This window comes from Dipodomys merriami, unplaced genomic scaffold, assembly GCF_024711535.1.
Source record: "Dipodomys merriami isolate MVZ:Mamm:240054 unplaced genomic scaffold, mDipMer1.0.p SCAF_42, whole genome shotgun sequence".
Classification (NCBI taxonomy): domain Eukaryota; kingdom Metazoa; phylum Chordata; class Mammalia; order Rodentia; family Heteromyidae; genus Dipodomys; species Dipodomys merriami.
The window spans coordinates 3,521,938-3,540,765 of record NW_027205826.1 but is presented as its reverse complement, the minus strand read 5'-3'; the positions used below and the strand labels follow the sequence as shown (position 1 = coordinate 3,540,765).

The following is an 18,828-nucleotide window of genomic DNA, read 5'->3' as shown; positions in this document are numbered from 1 at the left end:
CTAGGGCTTGAACTCAGAGGGCCTGGTTGCTGTCCCTGAGCTTTTTTTTTTAACTCAAGGCAAACACTCTCCCACTTGAGCCACAGCTGCATTTCTGAGTTTTTGTTGGTGGTGGTGGTGTTGGAGCTAGGTGCTTTCCTGCCCAGGCTGGCTTCAAATTGTGATCCTCCAATCTCAGCCTCCTGAATAGCTAGAATAACAGGTGTGAGCCACCAGTGCCTGGTGGTTAATTGGAGATAAGACTTTCCTGCCCAGGCTGGCTTTGAACCATGATCTTCAGATCTCAGCCTCCTGAGTAGCTAGGATTACAGGCATGAGCCACTGGCACCCGGCTTGCACTCAGTATTTGAGTGGCCTAGGGAGATACCTTCTCTAGATTAGTAGTTTTCTACACCGTGTGACTTGTTTCTTACAGGGGGCATTTGACATGTCTGGAGACAATTATGACTAGGGAGAATGCTCAGAGGCCAGGGAGACTGCTACCCATCCCACAGTGCACAGGACGGCCCTTGGCACAGAGTTAGCCATTCATGCCACCACGGAGAAACTGTTATAAAGGAAGCTTAATATATAGCCACATAGTTTTTGTGAGTGACAGTGCAAAGTTAATACCAATACTCTTTGGTGTTCCTTGTTTGAAGGTATGTTGGAGGTCATCGGACAAGTAAGATTATGAGGTTTGTTGATAAAATTACCAAGTCAAAATATTTCCAGAAAGCAACGGAGACAGAGTTCATTAAAAAGAAGATTGAAGAAGTCTCCAATACACCTTTGCTGCTAACTGTTGAAGTACAAGAATGTCGAGGAACCTTGGCGGTCAACATTCCACCCCCCCCAACTGACCGAATCTGGTGCGTAGAGGGGCCCTCAGATGTAGCAAGGGCATAACTTTGTTGCGTAACTGTGAAACCCCATATGGCAGGCTCAACCTTGGATAAAAGTTCTTGCATAACTTTGGACCTGAGCACTTGTGTTAGTAACCCTGGACATGACTGCTTGTGTCCATGGTGTTTCATGTGACCTTGATGGTAGGTGTTAGATCATCTGACCCACTTTCCTCTGTGAATGGTTCATGCACATTTAAGGATTCGTTTTCATGCATCAGGAAGAGTTAAAGGGAATTTCTTTCTTTTTTTTTGTCTGGTCATGGGGCCTGAACTCTGGGCCTGGGCGCTGTCCCTCAGCTCTTTAGCTCAAGGCTAGCACTCTACCTCTTGAGCCACAGCGCCACTTCCACCTTTTTTCTTTTTGCTTATGTGGTGCTGAGGAATCGAATCTAGGGCCTCAGGCATGCAAGGCAAGCGCTCTACCACTGAGCCACCTTCCCAGCCCCTTAAAGGGAATTTATGAGATGTATGGGATGCATTGTTGTCTTCTTGGTCTTTTCTCTAAAGCCAGTTTCCACCAGTAATAATAGCTGCCATTTGTAGGAATCCTTTATTCTCTACCTGTGCCACCGGTTTAGTCCTCCTAGCATCCTCTGAGGTAAGTGCCCTGTCATTCCTAACTGACAGATGGGGATCACGCATTCAGCAGAGCCCAGGCAGTTAGGAAGATCTTAGAGGGAGATGGTGGTGTTGAGGAGGCTGGAGCATGTGCACTTGGTATTTGCAGGTGGGAGGTCTGTCTGAGGAGTTGATTCTCAGCTCCAGCCACATGTGACAACCATAGTTACAAGGCTTACAAGTATGCCTGTCCATTGCCAGGTTTCAGAAGCTGGTGGGAAAGTACAATGATTAAACCAGGTTCTAAAATCAGGGAAATAAATTATTCATGGATCCAGCATTTCTCTGAATCTCAATTTAAAACCAGCATTCCAAGTTCTATAAAATGGGCATAAGTGTATGAGTCACATAAGAGGCTTCACTGTATCATCACTGACATGCATGTGAAAACCCAGTTCTGTGATACATCATTGTGGAAACCAACATGCTATCCATGTCCTTTGTACAGGAGGCTTTGATGAGTGATCAGAAGAGGGTTTTCAATTGACTGACCAGAGACGGCGCTAGCATTCCTCAGTAAAACCATCTTTGTAGTCTCATTTTTAAAAGTAATACTTTCATGGTTAAAATAAAAAGTGAAAGATTGGATATTCAATCATGAAAATAGATCAGGGGCTGGCTCAGTGATAGAGCGCTTGCCTTGCATGCATGAGGCCCTGGGTTTGATTCCTCAGCACCACATAAGCAAAAAGAAAAAAGCTGGAAATGGCGCTGTGGCTCAAGAGGTAGAGCGCTAGCCTTGAGCTGAAGAGCTGAGGGACAGCGCCCAGGCCCAGAGTTCAGGCCCCACGATGGGATCTAAAAAAAAAAAAAAACAAGAATGAAAATAGACAAATTTAAAAGTTCTATAGTCCAGAAATAACTATTGTTATTACTTTACAGTCCTCCAAGCCTTAAAAAAAAAAAAGTTGTTCTAAAATTGAGTTGATAGATTTCTTCTCCTTACTGCCAGTCTTTTAGATTTTGTACTTAGAAATGCCTCTGTCGAATAAACCAGGTCCATCCTGGTGGTTCACACCTATAAACTTAGCTACTCAGGAGGCCAGGCTAGGCAGGAAAGTCTGAGAGACTCATCTCCAGTTAACCAGCAGAAAGCTAGAAGTGGCTCAAGTGGCAGAGTGCCAACCTTGAATAAAAAAGACTACAGGACAGCTCCCAGGAAGAGTTCAAGCCCTGATAGCGCGCACGCGCATGTGCGCGCACGCACACACGCACACACTCTCTCTCTCTCTCTCTCTCTCTCTCTCTCTCTCTCTCTCTCTCTCTCTCTCTCTCTCTCTCTCTCTCTCTCTCTCTCTCTCTCTCTCTCTCTCTCTCTCTCTCTCTCTCTCTCCTCTCTCTCTCTCTCGATATAAAACCCCTGAAAATGAGGAGTGTGTGTTCCAATGCCTTCTTTTTCTTTCTTTGCTTCACAATATGATTATTGTTTCCTTCAAAAAGGTATGGTTTCCGGAAACCACCATATGTAGAGCTGAAAGCTCGGCCAAAACTTGGAGAGAGAGAAGTTACTTTAGTTCATGTGACAGACTGGATAGAGAAGAGGCTGGAGCAAGAGTTTCAGGTAATCTTGTAGTGTTTACCTGCGGGTTACAGCAAGAATAGAAGCTCTGACTGGACAAAGGCCCTGAACTTCACCTGGGTCAAATAAAAGGCATAGACCTTCAAACCGGGAAAGAACACATGTAATCAAACATTGGCATACAATCTCAGGTGCAGTAATATATGCCCTAAAATATCCACAGAGCATTATTAAGTAGTTTTCAGAGGGATTGCAGGCATATACCTTTCATTCCCAGATAGCTTGTTCCTTCTATATCCCTAGATTCTGTTTTAGAATTTGTGGGGGTTTATACCTCTTTTAGTGATCTTGGGCTATACAGAGCAGAAGGGAAAAAAGGGCAGGGACCAGTTGGGAAGTTGAAAGATAACTGCTACACACACACATTTGCGTATGGCACCCCACTTACTTTGAGTGAGTATTGCTGAAATTGAATGCACTGCCAAAATTTACATGGAAAGTAATGTATAAACGGATAAGCAAAGTACCACTAATGTCATTCACTGATTTATCAAAGTCAGAGGTCTATCATATGTTTCTTTGCATGGTTTTGATATAAAAAAAAATTAGCTTGCATTTTCTTGCTAAGATTTAAAGGGATAAATTCACTGATGCATTCTAGACTTAATTTGAAAATACTCTTGGTGATTAACCCAATTCTCCTAAATTAGTGTTATTTATTGCTTCATGAGTAATTTTATAAACTATTTGGGAGAACTAGTTTGGAATGTGCAGGAAGGACGATACAGCCTGCTGGGCTTTCTTCCACATGACCATTCTTTAATATCTCTTTGCAGAAAGTTTTCGTCATGCCAAACATGGATGATGTTTATATCCCTATAATGCACTCAGCCATGGACCCTCGTTCCACTTCTTGCCTCCTGAAAGACCCTTCACTGGAGGCTACTGACCAGCTATGATGGGTGACAGTAGATGTTCAGTATTGAGACCTAACTCGAGGTGTGGAGTTCATGGCTGCCATCTGTGCTATGGCACTGGCCTTTATTTGTGCCACAGCCACTGTCTCTTAAAGGATTGCTTCTGCCCTGCCTGTTGGTGCCCATTCCACTGTGAAGTGTCATTCCCTGCATCCAATGACGAGTGTCTGGATTGTCTGCTGCAAAGCTTTGATTGGCAAAGGAGACTGAAAGAATCTTGGTGGAGCCAGAAGTTACAGGTGACTCACACTGCAGCTTTTAAGTCTACCACTTTTTATGGCAGTTACATGAGCACATTCAGAGCAAAGCTGTGCAACTGGAAGGCTTCCCCTGCCTCCTTGACTCCTCCAAAGCTTTTCCTCAGGCAGCTGGTGCACAATGAAACATTTTTTCACTCTACATTTTGTGATAGCAGCCCTCCACATTCAGAATGTCAGTGTGGTAATGTGAGGAGTGGAATTTTGTGAACCATTTCATTGGTGGTAAAGAGATAGGCATACTTTTTTCACATTCAATTGTGCATTTTGGAAGCAAGTAGCCATAGAACACACACACAATTTCAGCTGGGGTGGGGTCAGTGGGATTTATGTGAACATTAGGCAAAGCTATGAGATCAAAGCATCTGAAGCCTTTTACCAATGAGGTACAATCACCTTGCTTCTAATTAATCCTGATTGTTGTTTTGAAACAGCACAGGTGACATTCATGTGACACTTCACACAATGACCGATTGTTTCTCCCCAGTACAGAATGGGGTGGGGTCAAACCAGACCCAAGGTCTTTCTGCCATCACTGTGTAAAAGCTTCATATGGGAATCTGAAAGCTTTGTTAATCTAATTGGTTCAGAATTGGGTTTTGTGGGCAGTTTTTGTTCGATGATGGCCAAAACAGAAAACTGCTCAACATCAAACACTACATATCTCAAGATATTCATGTGACCTTTCTTTAATGTTGCCAACTTAATTTTGTGCATTTGTGTCAGATAATTTAGTTTACAAGTTTGAGGCCTCTAATAGTAATTACTTTGGGAAGCAAACATTTTATTTAAAACTGCAATGTCAAAATTACCTTGTGTAACTTTTGATAATTTACATCTGGGGACAAAGCTGATTGTGGGTTTTTGTTAACAGCACCTTGCCTGAACATGACTTCAAAGAAATTAATATATTGAAAAAATGTATCTGAACTCCTTAATTGCATCATTAAAACATTTGACAAATTATTTGACCATTCCAGTCAGTGTACTGTTCCACATTGTGTAACCCGACCTGCTGGTAAAAGCTTGCATGTCTTGTCACTGGTCTTTAACTTTCGTGCAATAATTAAAGGTAAAGGACTAGATGCACTATATAGAGATGACACGATTGTACCTTATTTCACTTAACCAAGTAGTATGTGGGGACTTACAATCGCTTGAATTGTTTCACAAAATAAATCTCATGTCAAACACCAGATAAGCATCTAAGTTATTTCCAGCAAATCCTGTTTTGTCAGTATAGTGTAGGACTCTTGGGCACTTCCTGGCAGTAACAGACCTCATTTACTCACTAGTCATTGTGGTTCAGTACAAGTCCTAACAGGGATTTAGAGGCAGTAGCCACTTTACAATGATGTCCAGTGATTCCTGCACCCTCCCCAGACTATTTTAGGTAAAGGTTATGGGGGAAGAGGGAGGGGATCTTTCTCTTTTTGGTTGGTCATGGGACTTGAGCTCTGGGCCTGGGCGCTGTTTCTCAGCTTTTCAACTCAAGGGAAGTGCTCCACTATTTGAGCCACAGCGCTATTTCCACTCTTCTGGTGGCTCATTGTAGTGGGAGTCTCAGACTTTCCTGCCCGGCCTGGCTTTGAACTGCGATCCTCAGATCTCAGCCTCCTGAGTAGCTAAGATTACAGGCATGAGGCTCCGGCACGCGGCTCGCAGTGGTCCTTTTTAAAGCTGCTGTCACTGGCGGCTCAAGGGCTCCTCCTCTGCCACTTGAGTCATCACACTGCACTTGACTTTCCTGCCCTGACTGAGCCTAGATCCTCGGCCGTCTGTTCTGCTAGGATTACAGGCCTCCCACTTCCATAGGGGTGGCAAGGTAGGCCTCAAGCTTAGAAGGTGGCTGCAACTTTGCTCCTGCAGCTCAGGCCCTTCCACAGTAATGCTGGCTGGGACGCCCTCGCTCGTCAACACTGACGTGCAGGAAACCCAAATAGCACCCCACCAACCGCAGGATGTAAGATTGTGTGCCCCCCCCCAGGGGTCGTTCCAGCCCGCGTGGGGCCTTGTCGCATTGTCGCTCGCGGTTAAAAGGACGGCCCGCGAGCGGCGGGCGGCCCCAGTTATGCGCGAGCACGTGCTCTAGCGCCGCAGCTCGACCCCCGGCGCCACGCGCAGGCGCGACGGGGGCTCAAAGGCGGCGCGTCCTCGACCGCACACAGACACACGGACAACAGGGCGGGGGTCAAGCCACTTTATTGACGCTCGGAGGCAGGGAGGGGTTGAAAATGCAACGCAGAGCGCACACTGGCGTCCTCGACGGGGAGGGCCCTGCAAACACAAGAGCGACAGGTGAGCGAGCGCGGCGCCGGCCCGCCAGCCCTTCCCCTCCCCCTCCACTGGGCCCCTGCTCGGCTCAGACTCCAGTTCGCATCACCAGTATCAGCAGTCTAACGCGTGCATGAAATGGAAAGTCATCATAGCCGAAAATAACCCCCAGCACGCCCGAGGCCCACCAGCCAAACGACCCGGACACCACGTACACTTCACCTCCTCGGATCCGTAGTCTCGAAAGAATGGAGCGGCTGTGCGGCTTGTTCTTAAAAGGAGCGGAGCGGAAGTCGTTGGGCGGCCTTTACTTTTACTAGCCAATAGCAAGTCAGTCTTCCTGCGACGTGCCCACAAATGTGTCTGATGATTGGCTGAGGATTTTCGGAGTCCTCCAGTGTATAGAGCGGCCACACTTTGACCATAGAGATGAGAGTTTTGGAGTGAGTTTGGCACCAACGTTCTCAACTTTTACGAGTTTCTTTTCTTTTTTCTTTTCTTCTCTCTCTCCTCCCTCCTCTCCTCCCCTCCTCCTCCCCTTCTCCTCCCTCCTCCTCTCCGCGCCCCGCCCGTCGGTCGGGAGGCTTGACATCTGGGCCTGGGCTTGCTCCAGGAGAGCGCTTTACCACTTTGAGCCTCCGCGCCACTTTTGGTTTTCTGGTGGTTTATTGGAGATAAGAATCTTGTGAACTTTTCTGCCCGGGTTGGCTTTGAACCGCGATCCTCAGATCTCAGCCTCCCGAGTAGCTAGGATGACAGACATGAGCCACTGGTGCCCAGCACAAGTTTCTTTACACATCTCCATTAGTCTGCAACTGGGGTGTCTCTCCGCAGCACACAAAAGAAAACTGCAAGCAGGAGACAAACAATGTGCCAGCCCTCAGGCTAGGAGCTGAGGCTGTGAAATGATTAGAAAAACGAAAACACCCGCCCCCCCAAAAAATAAAATAAAAAAATGATGCCGGGCGCCTGTGGCTCACACCTGTCATCCTAGCCTCTCAGGAGGCTGAGATCTTAGAATCAAGGTTCAAAGTTAATCCAGGCAGGAAAGTCTATGAGGCGCTTATCTCCAATTAAGTACCCAAAAAAAGCCCCAATTACAGCTGTGGCTATTTTCTATATTTCAAAGTAGAGTGTCTTCTGATAATATGCTGACTTTGTGGTGACTTGATCACTTAATCTTTGTGGGCCTAGATACCCGAAAATATACCCCTTCCACCCCCAACCAACACCAAATTTTTAGGTACAAGTGAATTAATACCAATTATCTGGTACATTCTTAGAAAATTGAAGTCAACACTTGAATAAATGCTACTACAAATATTCTACTTTAGAAGCTCATGGGAGAGAAGAGCTAACTGTGTTTGTTTATTGCCTACGCCTGCCTCATACCATGATTCTCCTACTTATGGTTTCCCTACTATATAATCTGCATTATGGATGAAAGCCACTTGTTGGTCAAGATGGAGTCTCCTTAATTTTTTCCCAGAGCTGACCTTGAACCTTGACCATCCCAATTTCTGCCTCCTGAGTAGCAGAAACTATACATATGTGTCAGTTTCTGGCTACAGGTTTTCTTTTCCATGTTGTGTCATGTCAGTATTACTTTAAGAAATGTTTCCATTTTCCTTTATTGTTCTTTAATATCTGTAGGACCTATATCTGAAAGATTTAATATCTGTGGGATCTGTAAGATTTTGTGGGCTTTTCCCTTCCTTTATCAGTATACCTGGAAATTTATCTGTTCCTATTTTATTTATTTATTTAGAGACAAGATCTCAGTCTTTAGCCCAAGGCTTTGAACTCAGGATCACTTGATCTCAACCTTCCAAGTGCCAGGATTACAGGTATATGCTATCATACCCAGAAAGATTTATCAATTTTAATTTTTTTTTTTTGTCAGTCTGAAGAATCAAACCCAGGGCCTCATGCATGCAAGGCAAGCATTCTAACACTGAGCCACCTTCCCAGCCTATCAATTTTCCTTCTAGTCACTCATCAGTGTGTCAGTTTTTGATTCATGTGTTTTCAAGCTGTTTGAGATGTTTGCACATTTAGGATTAATATGTTCATAGTTGGGATTATTTGTTCATAAATGGACTTTCTGTTGTTGGTTTTTGATGCCAACACCTCTAGTTCAGTATTTTGTTGGTTAATAAGTGATAGTCTGGATTTTTCTGCCTGGGCTGGCTTCAAACCTCAATCCTGAGATCTCAGCCTCCTGAGTAGCTAGGATTATAGATTTGAGCCACCAGTGCCCAGCAATAAATGGAGTCTTTTATTATTGTGAAATGTCTCTCTTTATCTCTGATAAAATGTTACATATATGTGTGTATAGGTATGTGTACATATATATTCACATATCTATTCAAATACATATATATATATATATATATATATATTATAGTGTATCTGCTTTTGTGTCTATGGTTGTTATTGGGGCTTGAATTCAGCCTGGGCATTATTCCTTAGCTTTTTCACAGAAGCTAGTGCTCTACCACTTGAGCCACAACTCCATTTTCAGCTTTTTGGTGGTTAATTGGAGATAAGACTCTCACACACTTTCCTGCCCTGGCTAAGTTAGAACCAGAATCCTCAGATCTCAGTCTCCTGAGTAGCCAGGATCTGGCATCTGGCAAAATATTTCTTATATTAAATAATACCAGTTGGGCTGGGAAGGTGGCTCAGTGGTAGAGCGCTTGCCTTGCATGCCTGAGGCCCTGGGTTCGATTCCTCAGCACCACATAAGCAAAAAGAAAAAAGCCGGAAGTGGCGCTGTGGCTCAAGTGGTAGGGCGCTAGCCTTGAGCTGAAGAGCTGAGGGACAGCGTCCAGGCCCAGAGTTCAGGCCCCACGACCGGACAAAAAATAAGTAAAATAAAAAGTAAATAAATAAATAATACCAGTTTGGGGGGCTGGGAAGGTGGCTCAGTGGTAGAGCGCTTGCCTTGCATGCATGAGGCCCTGGGTTCAATTCCTCAGCACCACATAAGCAAAAAGGAAAAAGTCGGAAGTGGTGCTGTGGCTCAAGTGGTAGAGTGTTAGCCTTAAGCTGAAGGGCTGAGGGACAGTGCCCAGGTCCAGAGTTCAGGCCCCACAACGAGACCAAAAATAAATAAATAAAAATGATGTTAATTTTTGTGATTTGAATACATAATTCAATGACTTTTTTAACAAAGTTTTAAATCATCACCACAGTCAATTTTAGAATATTTTCACTAACCCCTGATGTTTTACAAGAGGAAGAATGTTTATGAGCTGCTCAAGAGAAGTTTCCAGAGAGTTCTGTGGAATTAGGCCAGACTCTAGGGGATGGAGAGGGACTGGGCAGTAAGGAAGTAGATGTACTTTGAAAGGATGGCCATTTCCATATTGGCATTTTGTTGGCCCTCTGAATTATTAAGATACACCAGTGACATTTTGTGCACTTTGCCATGGTAGTATGTAGACGGCACAAAGGAGTGTGTGAAACACAAGTGAAAAAATAACCAGCTAGGATTAGCCTGAACTACCTCCTAGGGGAGGGAGGAGGGGAACCCGCCCTGCTAGTCTTAGCCAGATGGCTGGTGTGTGTTTGTATTGTTTTTGGCATAGCTCCAAGATGAGATCAGGAGACCTTACCTGTCATTTGAAGTCATGCCCCTTATCGCCACACATTTGTATAAGCTTTTGGTTGCTATTAGTACAGTTTGCTTTCCATATGTGCAGATTGTACATCAGCCAACTCAACCAACCATGGATCCGGAAATATTTGGATTAAAAAAATTGCAGCTGTTTCCCAAAATATATAGACTGTTTTTCTTGTCATTATTCCCAAACAATACATTGGAACACCTATTTCTCTAGTATTTCCATTGTATGAGTATTAGTGGAGGGGAGGATATGCCTGGGATATAGGCAAATGTCATGCCATTTTATATCACAGACTTGAGCTCAGGGGAGCCCTGAAGCCAATCTTCATAAATATGGAGGGACAGCTGTGTTCCGGGAAATGCCATCGAGGATACCACCTAGCTACTGTGACAGATCACAAAGAAAGTGATACATGGTTATAATTCTGTGGGTGGGGGCAAAAGTAACCATCATCTGCCGGGTGCTGGTGGCTCACACTTGCAGTCCCACTCAGGGGACTGAGATCTGAGGATGGCAGTTTGAATCCATCCAGGATAGAAAAGTTTGTGAGATTCTTCTATCCAATGAACTACCTGAAAGGCCAGAAGCGAAGCTGTGGCTCAAGTGGTAGAGTGCCAGCTTTGAGTGAAAAAACTAAGGGACATGTCCAAAAAGAAATGTACTCTTGAGCCGAGCATCGGTGGCTCATGCCAGTAATCCTAGCTACTCAGGAGGCTGAGATCTGAGGATTGCTCTTCAAAGCCAGCCTGGTCAGGAAAGTCTGTGAGACTCTTATCTCCAATAAACTACCAGAAAACTGGAAGTGGGGCTGTGGTTCAAGTGGTAGAGCACTAGCCTGGAGCTGAAGAGCTCAGGGACAGCAGCCAGGCCCAGAGTTCAAGCCCCATGACCCATAGTGAAGTCCATGGGTGTGATCACAGGAGTGGCAGGCATCATGCCAATGCTTCAGGTGATCCATACTATCATGAAGGATCTGGATGACCACATTTCATGCTACCTGGTCTCTTTGCCAACAGACCAGGAGCCCATCTGACCTGGAGAAACTAAAGAACAGACATGTCACATATGTCAAACTCAAGTACAGCCTGGGCTTAGTGAACAACGAGATGACCTAGGTCCACCTCTCCCCTAGTGCTCCGAGGAGTAACTGCTGGTGCTGATCAGTGAGTCCCCATGATCCAGTTCACCTGCCTGCCCAGCATGGAGAGCATGGTCATCTACCATCATGCTGTTCCCCTGCCCCAGCCATCCATCCTCCACACCAGGATCCTTGGAGCAGGATTGTGTTTCAGGTGCCACCACTGAGAATCTTCAGGACAGTTCCTGTCTGGTACTCACTAACCTTTACTGAAAGAGCTGGCCCAGGTCTGTTCTGTAATCCCTGTCTCCTTCCCTCAGCCCCACACACTGTCCCAACCATGGACCACAAAAAAAGAAGGAAAGAAGGAAGGAAGAAAGGAAGGAAGGAAGGAAGAAAGAAAAAGATGGAAGGAAGGAAGGAAGGAAGGGGAACAGGGCTCCTTTGCCTGATGTCCCTCATAGCCTGTCCCAGGCTAAGATTGGCATCGTCCTCCAACTTCACATGGGATAGGTAACAACTAAAGGTCCCCATGGAGGATGGTTGATGGGAAAAGGGTGTTGGGCAAGGATCTGGGGCTAGCTATGGGCTCTTATGGATCTCAGGACTTCCATAGCACCCCACCTCTCAGAAGGTTATAAACGTGGCAGACAGCTGTGGACCCTAGACTTCTGGCTTGGTCCAGGGCCATCTGCCTTGGTGGCAGAGCCATATCCTCCCTTCCTCTCCCTACTTCTGTTTTCTGAAGGTCTGAACAGTACCTCTTGTCAAACTCCTTGGCCTCAGTTGCCTTAGAGAGAGTAATACACCAGCCTTCTGCATAGTGGCTTTTTCAGCATCACTCAAGAGTAGTAAAAGCTAAAGAAAAGCTTTGTTTCCATTGAAACACACACACACACACACACACACACACACACACACACTTTTAAGTTCTCAAGCCACCCTTCCACATGAGATTTTTTTTCAAGTCCCCGCTTCAAAAGTCTAAATAACTAATAGTTAATTGCAAGTCAACCTAAGAATCATTTTCAAATGAAAAAGATATATTTTGGACTCAGGGCCTGAGCACTGTCTTTGAGCTTTTTTGCTCAATGCTAGAATTACCACTTGAGCCATAACTCTACTTCTGCCTTTTTGGTGACTAATTAGAGATAGGAGTCTCATGAACTGGGTGTCAGTGGCTCACACCTCTAAACCTAGCTATTCAGGAGGTTGAGATCTGAATATTCTAGTTCAAAGCCAGCCAGAGCAGAAAAGTCCCCATGAGATTCTTATCTCTAACCACTCAAAAACCAGTAGAGCTGTGGCTCAAAATAGTAGTGCCCAGGGCCTGAGTTCAAGCTCCAAGACTGACCAAAAAAAGTCTCACAGGCTTTCCTACCCAAGCTGGTTTCAAACTGCAATCTTCAGGTCTCAGACTCCTTAGTAGCTAGGATTACAGTCATCAGCCATTGGTATCAGCTTTAAAATGAACATTTGAAGGATTTTAAACACACACACTTTAAAGTCTAGGTTATATTTTCTTCCACTAGAGGGTGGCATTTGTTAAACATTCAGGCCCACAGGGATTAACAGCAACGTCAGCAGTAAATTAGAGCCTGGATCTTGGCTGCCCTCTGTCACCTGCAGAAACTAAAATACACAGGTCTCTGGACTCTGTCCTTGGATATTCTGAATCAGTAACAAAAGAGAGCACAAAAGGTGTTAGAAACCTATTTTTGTTTTTGTCGGTCATGGGGCTTGAACTCTGTTCCTGCGCTCTTCAGCTTCAGGTGAGCACTCTACCACTTGAGCCACAGCACCACTTCTGGTTTTCTAATGGTTTATTGGAGGTAAGAGTCTCACAGACTTTCCTGCCTGGGCTGGCTTTGAACCGTGATCCTCAGATCTCAGCCTCCTGAGTAGCTAGGATTACAGGTGTGAGCCACTGGCGCCTGGCTAGAAATCTATTTTCACATATCTAGGACCTTCTCTAGCCTTTGTTGAATCTAATACAGTTACATTTTTTTTATTCTTGTGGCAAAGAGGGTTTTGTTTTTACACTAAGATTATAACCTTGTCTTATTGGTTCTTAGTTCATTAACTTTCTGCCCATTTTTAGATCTTTTATATGGGCATCTCTTCAAAGTCATCCTACAGAATATTTCCATTTCTCTTGCTATCAGTGGTGCCAGTTTGTGCTTTATTATAAGCACAAAGATGTCTAAAGTAGTATTTGACTGTGGAGCAAGATTATGGGCAACACTATCTGAACAAAACCAGTGGTTATCAGCCTGAATTACCAAATCAAGGAGAGAAGAACATGAAGCATGTAGACCTGTTTAAGCCTAAGAACAACCTCAGTGGTGCATAGGAAATTCTGAGAACATGGAACAGTGTAATGAAAGCCTGGGGATTTGGTTCAGCTCAATACAAGATAAATATTCCTACCTGGCCCAGGTTCCTTGGATGAATTTGGTTTGTTTCCAGGATGTTTAAAACTGATTTATGAGTCAGATTGAGGTCAGTTTTCAGCTACAACGTTTACAGGGTCACAATGACATTTGAATTGGCAAAGGCCTGCTACCATCCCAGCACACAAAGTTCCCCTTGTAGGTTTACTCTGAGATAATATGCAGAAGCGATATGAAAACCGTTTTTCAGTTATACTTCTTTCTGAACTCAAGCATGTGTTCTTAGAGATTGTCAGCTTGTGGTGATCTGGACAGGTAATTGTGAAAGAGATTCTCTATGCCTACCTGGCCACCATTCTCAAGGTTGCTGGACCTTCTGTTTCCCCATCTCTTCCTGCCAACCCAAACCTACCTATTTGTGTCGAGACATGTTCAAAATGGTTCTACTGTTTTCCCACTTAACAAGATTTGCCCTATTCTTCAATTGGGGTGTTGGATCCAAGTCAGAGAGTTGGGAATGGGGACCTTTGTCTACAGAATTAGGCTTCCTGTGGACATTTCTGTCTGTTGTAGTTAGATAGGATTAACTAAAAGTGCACACAGAAAGGACAGGACAGGATACCTGGTCTATCTCTTGCTATTTCTTGATTATTATTATTATTATTATTATTATTATTGCCAGAAATGCTTGTTGTTTTCCTAGAGCAAGTCAGGAAAAACTGGAGAGCTTGGTACTTTTTTTTTTTTCCGGACCTGAGGTTTGAACTTAAGGTCTGAGCACAGTCCTTGAGCTTTTGTGCTCAAGTCTAGCACTCTACCACTTGAGCCACAGTTCCACTTGGGGCTTTTTGTGGTTAACTGGAGATAAGAGTCTCATGGACTTTCCTGCCAGGACTGGCTTTGAACCATGATTCTCAGATCTCAGCCTCCTGAGTAGCTAGAATTACAGGCATGAGCCATTGGTGCCTGGCTTTCTTTTTTTAAAATTAATTTTACTTATTTATTTTTGTTTATATGCTGCCATGGATGCAAAATCAGGGCCTCATGCATGCTAGGCAACTACCTTACCACTAAGCCACAGTCCCAGCCCCTGGCTTCCCTTTTTATTTTTCTACTAGAATAGTATACAAGATAATTCCCCCCCTCCCTTGTACCATGAATGTTAGTTTATTCTTTTTTTTTTTTTTTTTTTTGGTTCCGGTCGTGGGGCCTGAACTCTGGGCCTGGGCGCTGTCCCTCAGCTCTTCAGCTCAAGGCTAGCACTCTACCACTTGAGCGACAGCGCCACTTCCGGCTTTTTTCTTTTTGCTTATGCGGTGCTGAGGAATCGAACCCAGGGCCTCGTGCATGCAAGGCAAGCACTCTACCACTGAGCCACCTTCCCAGCCCCTGTTAGTTTATTCTTTACTGTAACAAAGGACATATCCTTCATCCCCTTTCCAGTTCAGCAGAGGGCAGCTTGGGACCAAACAGCTACTGATCTCTTTAAATCTGATTAATAGTCCACAGCTCTCATATAGCGAAGGAATCTTCCTCCCACCCATTCCCTCCAATGAGTTGTGACACATGTCAGTCTTCACGTGGTCAGGCTTCATGAGGCCACATCTAGGCACGTCAGGTAAACATATATAGGACACACGAGCCCACATGGTTTCCTTTTTTGTAACTTTTGGTGAGTGACTTGACTGTGGGTTCATTCCAAAGGGGATGGATGGCTGCTGGGGAATTCTAGACGGAAAGGAAGGTAAGGAGGAGGCTCAGCTTGACCTTGGTCACTGTGGTGGGAAGACGCAGGAGGGACTGCTGGTGTTAATTGAAGATAAGCGTTTCACAGACTTTTCTGCCCAGGCTGGCTTTGAACCGCGATCCTCAGATCTCAGCCTCCTGCTTAGCTAGGATTACAGGCGTGAGCCACCTTGAGCCTGGTGTGAAGTCCTTTTAAACCACTGAGGCCAAAGGCTCAGAGCCTGGCCCGGGTCAGCCCCACCTCCGTCCCGCTCTGACTCCGCCCACCAGCAGCAGCCCCGCCCCCAAGCCGCTCCAGGCCCCGCCCCTCCGCCCCGCCTCGACCGGAAGAAGCGGCGGCACCCGGCGCTTATAGGGCCGGGAATGGGGCTGCCGCCGCCGCCTAGTCAGCTCAGTGTCCGCGGGAGCTCGGCCACCGCCGCGCTGTCGTCGCGCCGCCCCCGGAATCGGCCGGCCGGGCCCGAAGCCAAGGCCGAGTCCCCGCCATGCCGGCACGGTGGCTGCCGCTGCGGCTGCTGCTGCTGCTGCTGGGGCTGCTGCTGCCCGGCCCCGAGGTGAGTGACCGGCGAGGGAGGCGTGGGCTGGGGGGGCACAGCCCCGCGGCAGGCCGGCTCGGGGCCCGGGGGAGGGTCGCGCGGTCGCCGGCGCGGGGGGGGGGGGGCTCGAGGGCCGTGAATCCTCGCGGAAGGCGGCGCCGGGCCGCCAGCGCCTTCCCTTCTCGGAGTCGCGGCGGCCGCCGGCCACGCTGAGGCGGCCACCGCCTCCGAGGCCTCGGGGGCCAGCGCGGCTGTCACGGGCAGCGTCGCCCCGGGCGCGGGGGGCGGGCACCACCGGGAGGGGTCTCCGGAAGGCCCGCGCCCCACGCCCACCTGCCGCCCTTCCCCACAGGTGGGCGCCGGCTCGGCCCGGCCGGGGTCGGAAGGGAACGGCCGGACCGACCCTGCGCGGCGGGCGCCAGGGGCTGTCTTAAGTTTCCGATCCTTGTTTGAACTTTTTGGGCCCTCGAAGGCCGCCGGGAATGTGGTGAGCATTTTCACCCGGCCCCTGGATGCTGCTTACCTGCCCCGCAGGTTTGATGGAAGCGGCTTTTTGTGCACCAGGGCTTCATTAAGCCAGTTAAGCGTGGGAATCGGACGATTTCTTATTTTATTTTATTTTGAAAGACCCCCCCCCTCCCTTTTCCCCCGTGTGTGGGTCAGAAGTGAAGTCACTTCAAAACTGGCCATGAAAAACGGTGTCCCCCCCCACGCCCCCACGTGTGGGGCCGTCAGACAGGTCTCTGCAGCGTGTATCCTGTAGGAGAGGAGCAGAGGGCCCGGGTTATGTTGATTTAACCATTTATGACCTTGCTCAGCTTGTGGATTTGGACACTGTGGCCGAGGAGGACATTTTGTGGACACGCTTGGCTTTTTTCTCTTCTGGTTGGAAGAAATGCGTGCTTAAAAAAAACAATAACATTTTATTGTTCAGGATGTGGGTCTGCTTAATGACCTCTTTGAAGGTACCGTGTTCCCTTTAATATGGCATATCGTGTACCAGGTGTCCAGGTGGAGAAGTGACCTGTGTAGACTCTAGCAAACCCTTTGAAGCCTTAAGCATTTTAGATAAATAATTGTGCTCCTGGAGCAACAAGAAATTTGGAAGCTGTTAGAGAAGGTTCTGTTAAAATAAGATCATAGTTTGCAAATTAAGTTTGGTATTTTTTTTTAAGGAAAGTCTATGTATACTTTCTTCATGATAAAACTTATTACGTATGTTAAGGTTTTCTTCCAATTAAAAAAATCGATTTTCACAACTAGAGTCACATTTTGAACTTGAACATGTCACCTTGGGTTAGTTAACTGTTGCCTGGCATCCTTCCATCATTTGAGGTGGAAATCGGTCATTTTCTGTTTTTCAGGGCTTAGGAGTATATATTTTTTTGAATATTTTTTATTTTTATTTTTTTGAGTATTTTTTTAAATTATGTTTTTGCATTTGCTATTCTTTCACTGTGTCCTAATATTTTAATTACTGAATGCCATAGATTAAGGAGCCAATAAAACAGCTAGTGTAGTTTTCACTTCATGTAAATATTTTGAAACTTTATTTCAGAATACAAACTTCTCTAAGTTCATGATAAAATATTCCAAGACCCTTGTCGAAAGGTTGTTTTACTACCTCAGAATTTTATCCCAGTGAGTCTTGACACCTCCCCCCAATAGAGTAAGAATTATTATTTTTTGATCTAAAGTGGAATTTATAGCAAAGGTTGCACTTAAGCTAGGTAGCAGTGAATGTTGGCAGAACACAGTGGTAGAACACAGACTTGAGTTCTAACTGGTCATTTGCTTGCTCAGCTTTACCTTCAGGCATAGCACTCAGTTTACTGATTTATAAAATGGGATATCTTTCAGATAATAGATAATACATCTACATTCGATTTAACTCCCATCAAAGTGCCTTCTACTCATTAAATCATCATTTAAAAATATTGTACTGTGCAGTCTTCAGGAAATATCTTTGATATTTCATTTTTAAATAATTTTATGGTATTTCTTTTTGATTGATGAAGTAACTAGGCTTTGGAGGTAATACTATGGTTTTCTTTCCCTGTATGTCTAGTTGAGCAAGAAATTGCTTGAGACTCTGGCTACTAGATACAGAATATAATAACATCCTTATTAAGCACAGGAGGCTCTCTTGCTAATCCACAATATGGTTTTTAGTTCCATTCTGGACTTTTCCCTTTCTCTCTTAACCCTTATCTTGTACTTAGTGTAGGTCAATGTTGCATCACCACTGTAAATAGAACTCATTTTATGGTCCCCTCTTTCAGTTACCAAAAAGATTGGTATTGGCTAGCTACTGAGGCAGGAAAATCCATGAGACGCTTATCTCCAGTTAACCACCAGAAAACCCAAGTAGTAGAGTATTAGCCTTGAACAAAAAAGCTCAGGGGTAGCACTGGATCCCTGAGTTCAAGCCCTACCAACAGACCAGAAAAAAACAAGACTGGCAGCCTATAAAGCCAAATATATCTTTAGCTAATCACTATTTAGTTTGATGGGAAGGGAAATTTAAAACAAAAAAAAAGACACAGACCTGAGGAATATTTGTGTATGAAAACATCTCGTGCATCTGAGAGATGAGTCAACTAAAGACGTCTTTGCCCATCCTTTCTTCTGGTAGTCATCACCTACAGGAATTATCGTAATAAGCAATACTGAGATATTTATACTGTGGTCATGTGGAAGATGTTTCATTAAGTTTGTTGTTAGGACTGTTCATCATGAAATTAAATTGTAGTTGTATAAATATATATCTGTTGCTTAACTTGCCTGCCCAGAGCTTTCTGTTGTAGATAGCTTTTCATAGCACAAGAGAACATGTGTTTGAGTTACTGTTAAGAAAGTGCAAGGATACACTGTAGTCCTGGATATAATTTCAGTAAACTAATTAAAAAAG

General features: G+C 45.3%; 2 protein-coding genes, 1 long non-coding RNA gene and 2 other non-coding genes across 8 annotated transcripts in view; 2 read left to right on the top strand and 3 right to left on the bottom strand.

The window, feature by feature from the left end:
* Positions 1–5,224, top strand: part of Tex2 (testis expressed 2) — a 108,530-nt gene extending 103,306 nt beyond the window's left edge. For 3 of the 4 annotated variants that reach the window (XM_069993084.1, XM_069993082.1, XM_069993083.1), the window contains 3 exons: positions 642–851; positions 2,946–3,066; positions 3,861–5,224. In XM_069993084.1, the coding sequence (XP_069849185.1) occupies positions 642–851; positions 2,946–3,066; positions 3,861–3,983 (454 nt within the window). In that variant the 3' untranslated portion in view covers positions 3,984–5,224. Of the gene's footprint in view, positions 1–641; positions 852–2,945; positions 3,067–3,860 lie in introns of those variants that run through there. The other variant, XM_069993085.1, reaches the window with a different exon arrangement.
* Positions 5,225–6,276: 1,052 nt separating this feature from the next.
* Positions 6,277–6,408, bottom strand: LOC138807525 (small nucleolar RNA SNORA76). Its single transcript, XR_011366193.1, has one exon. It is a non-coding gene; the product is annotated as a small nucleolar RNA SNORA76 (small nucleolar RNA).
* A 36-nt stretch (positions 6,409–6,444) lies between these two features.
* On the bottom strand, positions 6,445–7,020 carry LOC138807490 (uncharacterized). The gene is made up of 2 exons (XR_011366169.1): positions 6,748–7,020; positions 6,445–6,535 (listed from the first exon to the last, which is right to left on the bottom strand). It is a non-coding gene; the product is annotated as an uncharacterized lncRNA (long non-coding RNA).
* Positions 6,619–6,688, bottom strand: LOC138807522 (small nucleolar RNA SNORD104). Its single transcript, XR_011366190.1, has one exon. It is a non-coding gene; the product is annotated as a small nucleolar RNA SNORD104 (small nucleolar RNA).
* Positions 7,021–15,740: 8,720 nt separating the features above from the next.
* Ern1 (endoplasmic reticulum to nucleus signaling 1) overlaps positions 15,741–18,828 on the top strand; it is a 98,799-nt gene continuing 95,711 nt past the window's right edge. Inside the window, exon 1 of the mRNA XM_069993081.1 lies at positions 15,741–15,935. Coding sequence (XP_069849182.1) covers positions 15,867–15,935 — 69 coding nt within the window. The 5' untranslated portion in view covers positions 15,741–15,866. The remainder of the gene's footprint in view (positions 15,936–18,828) is intronic.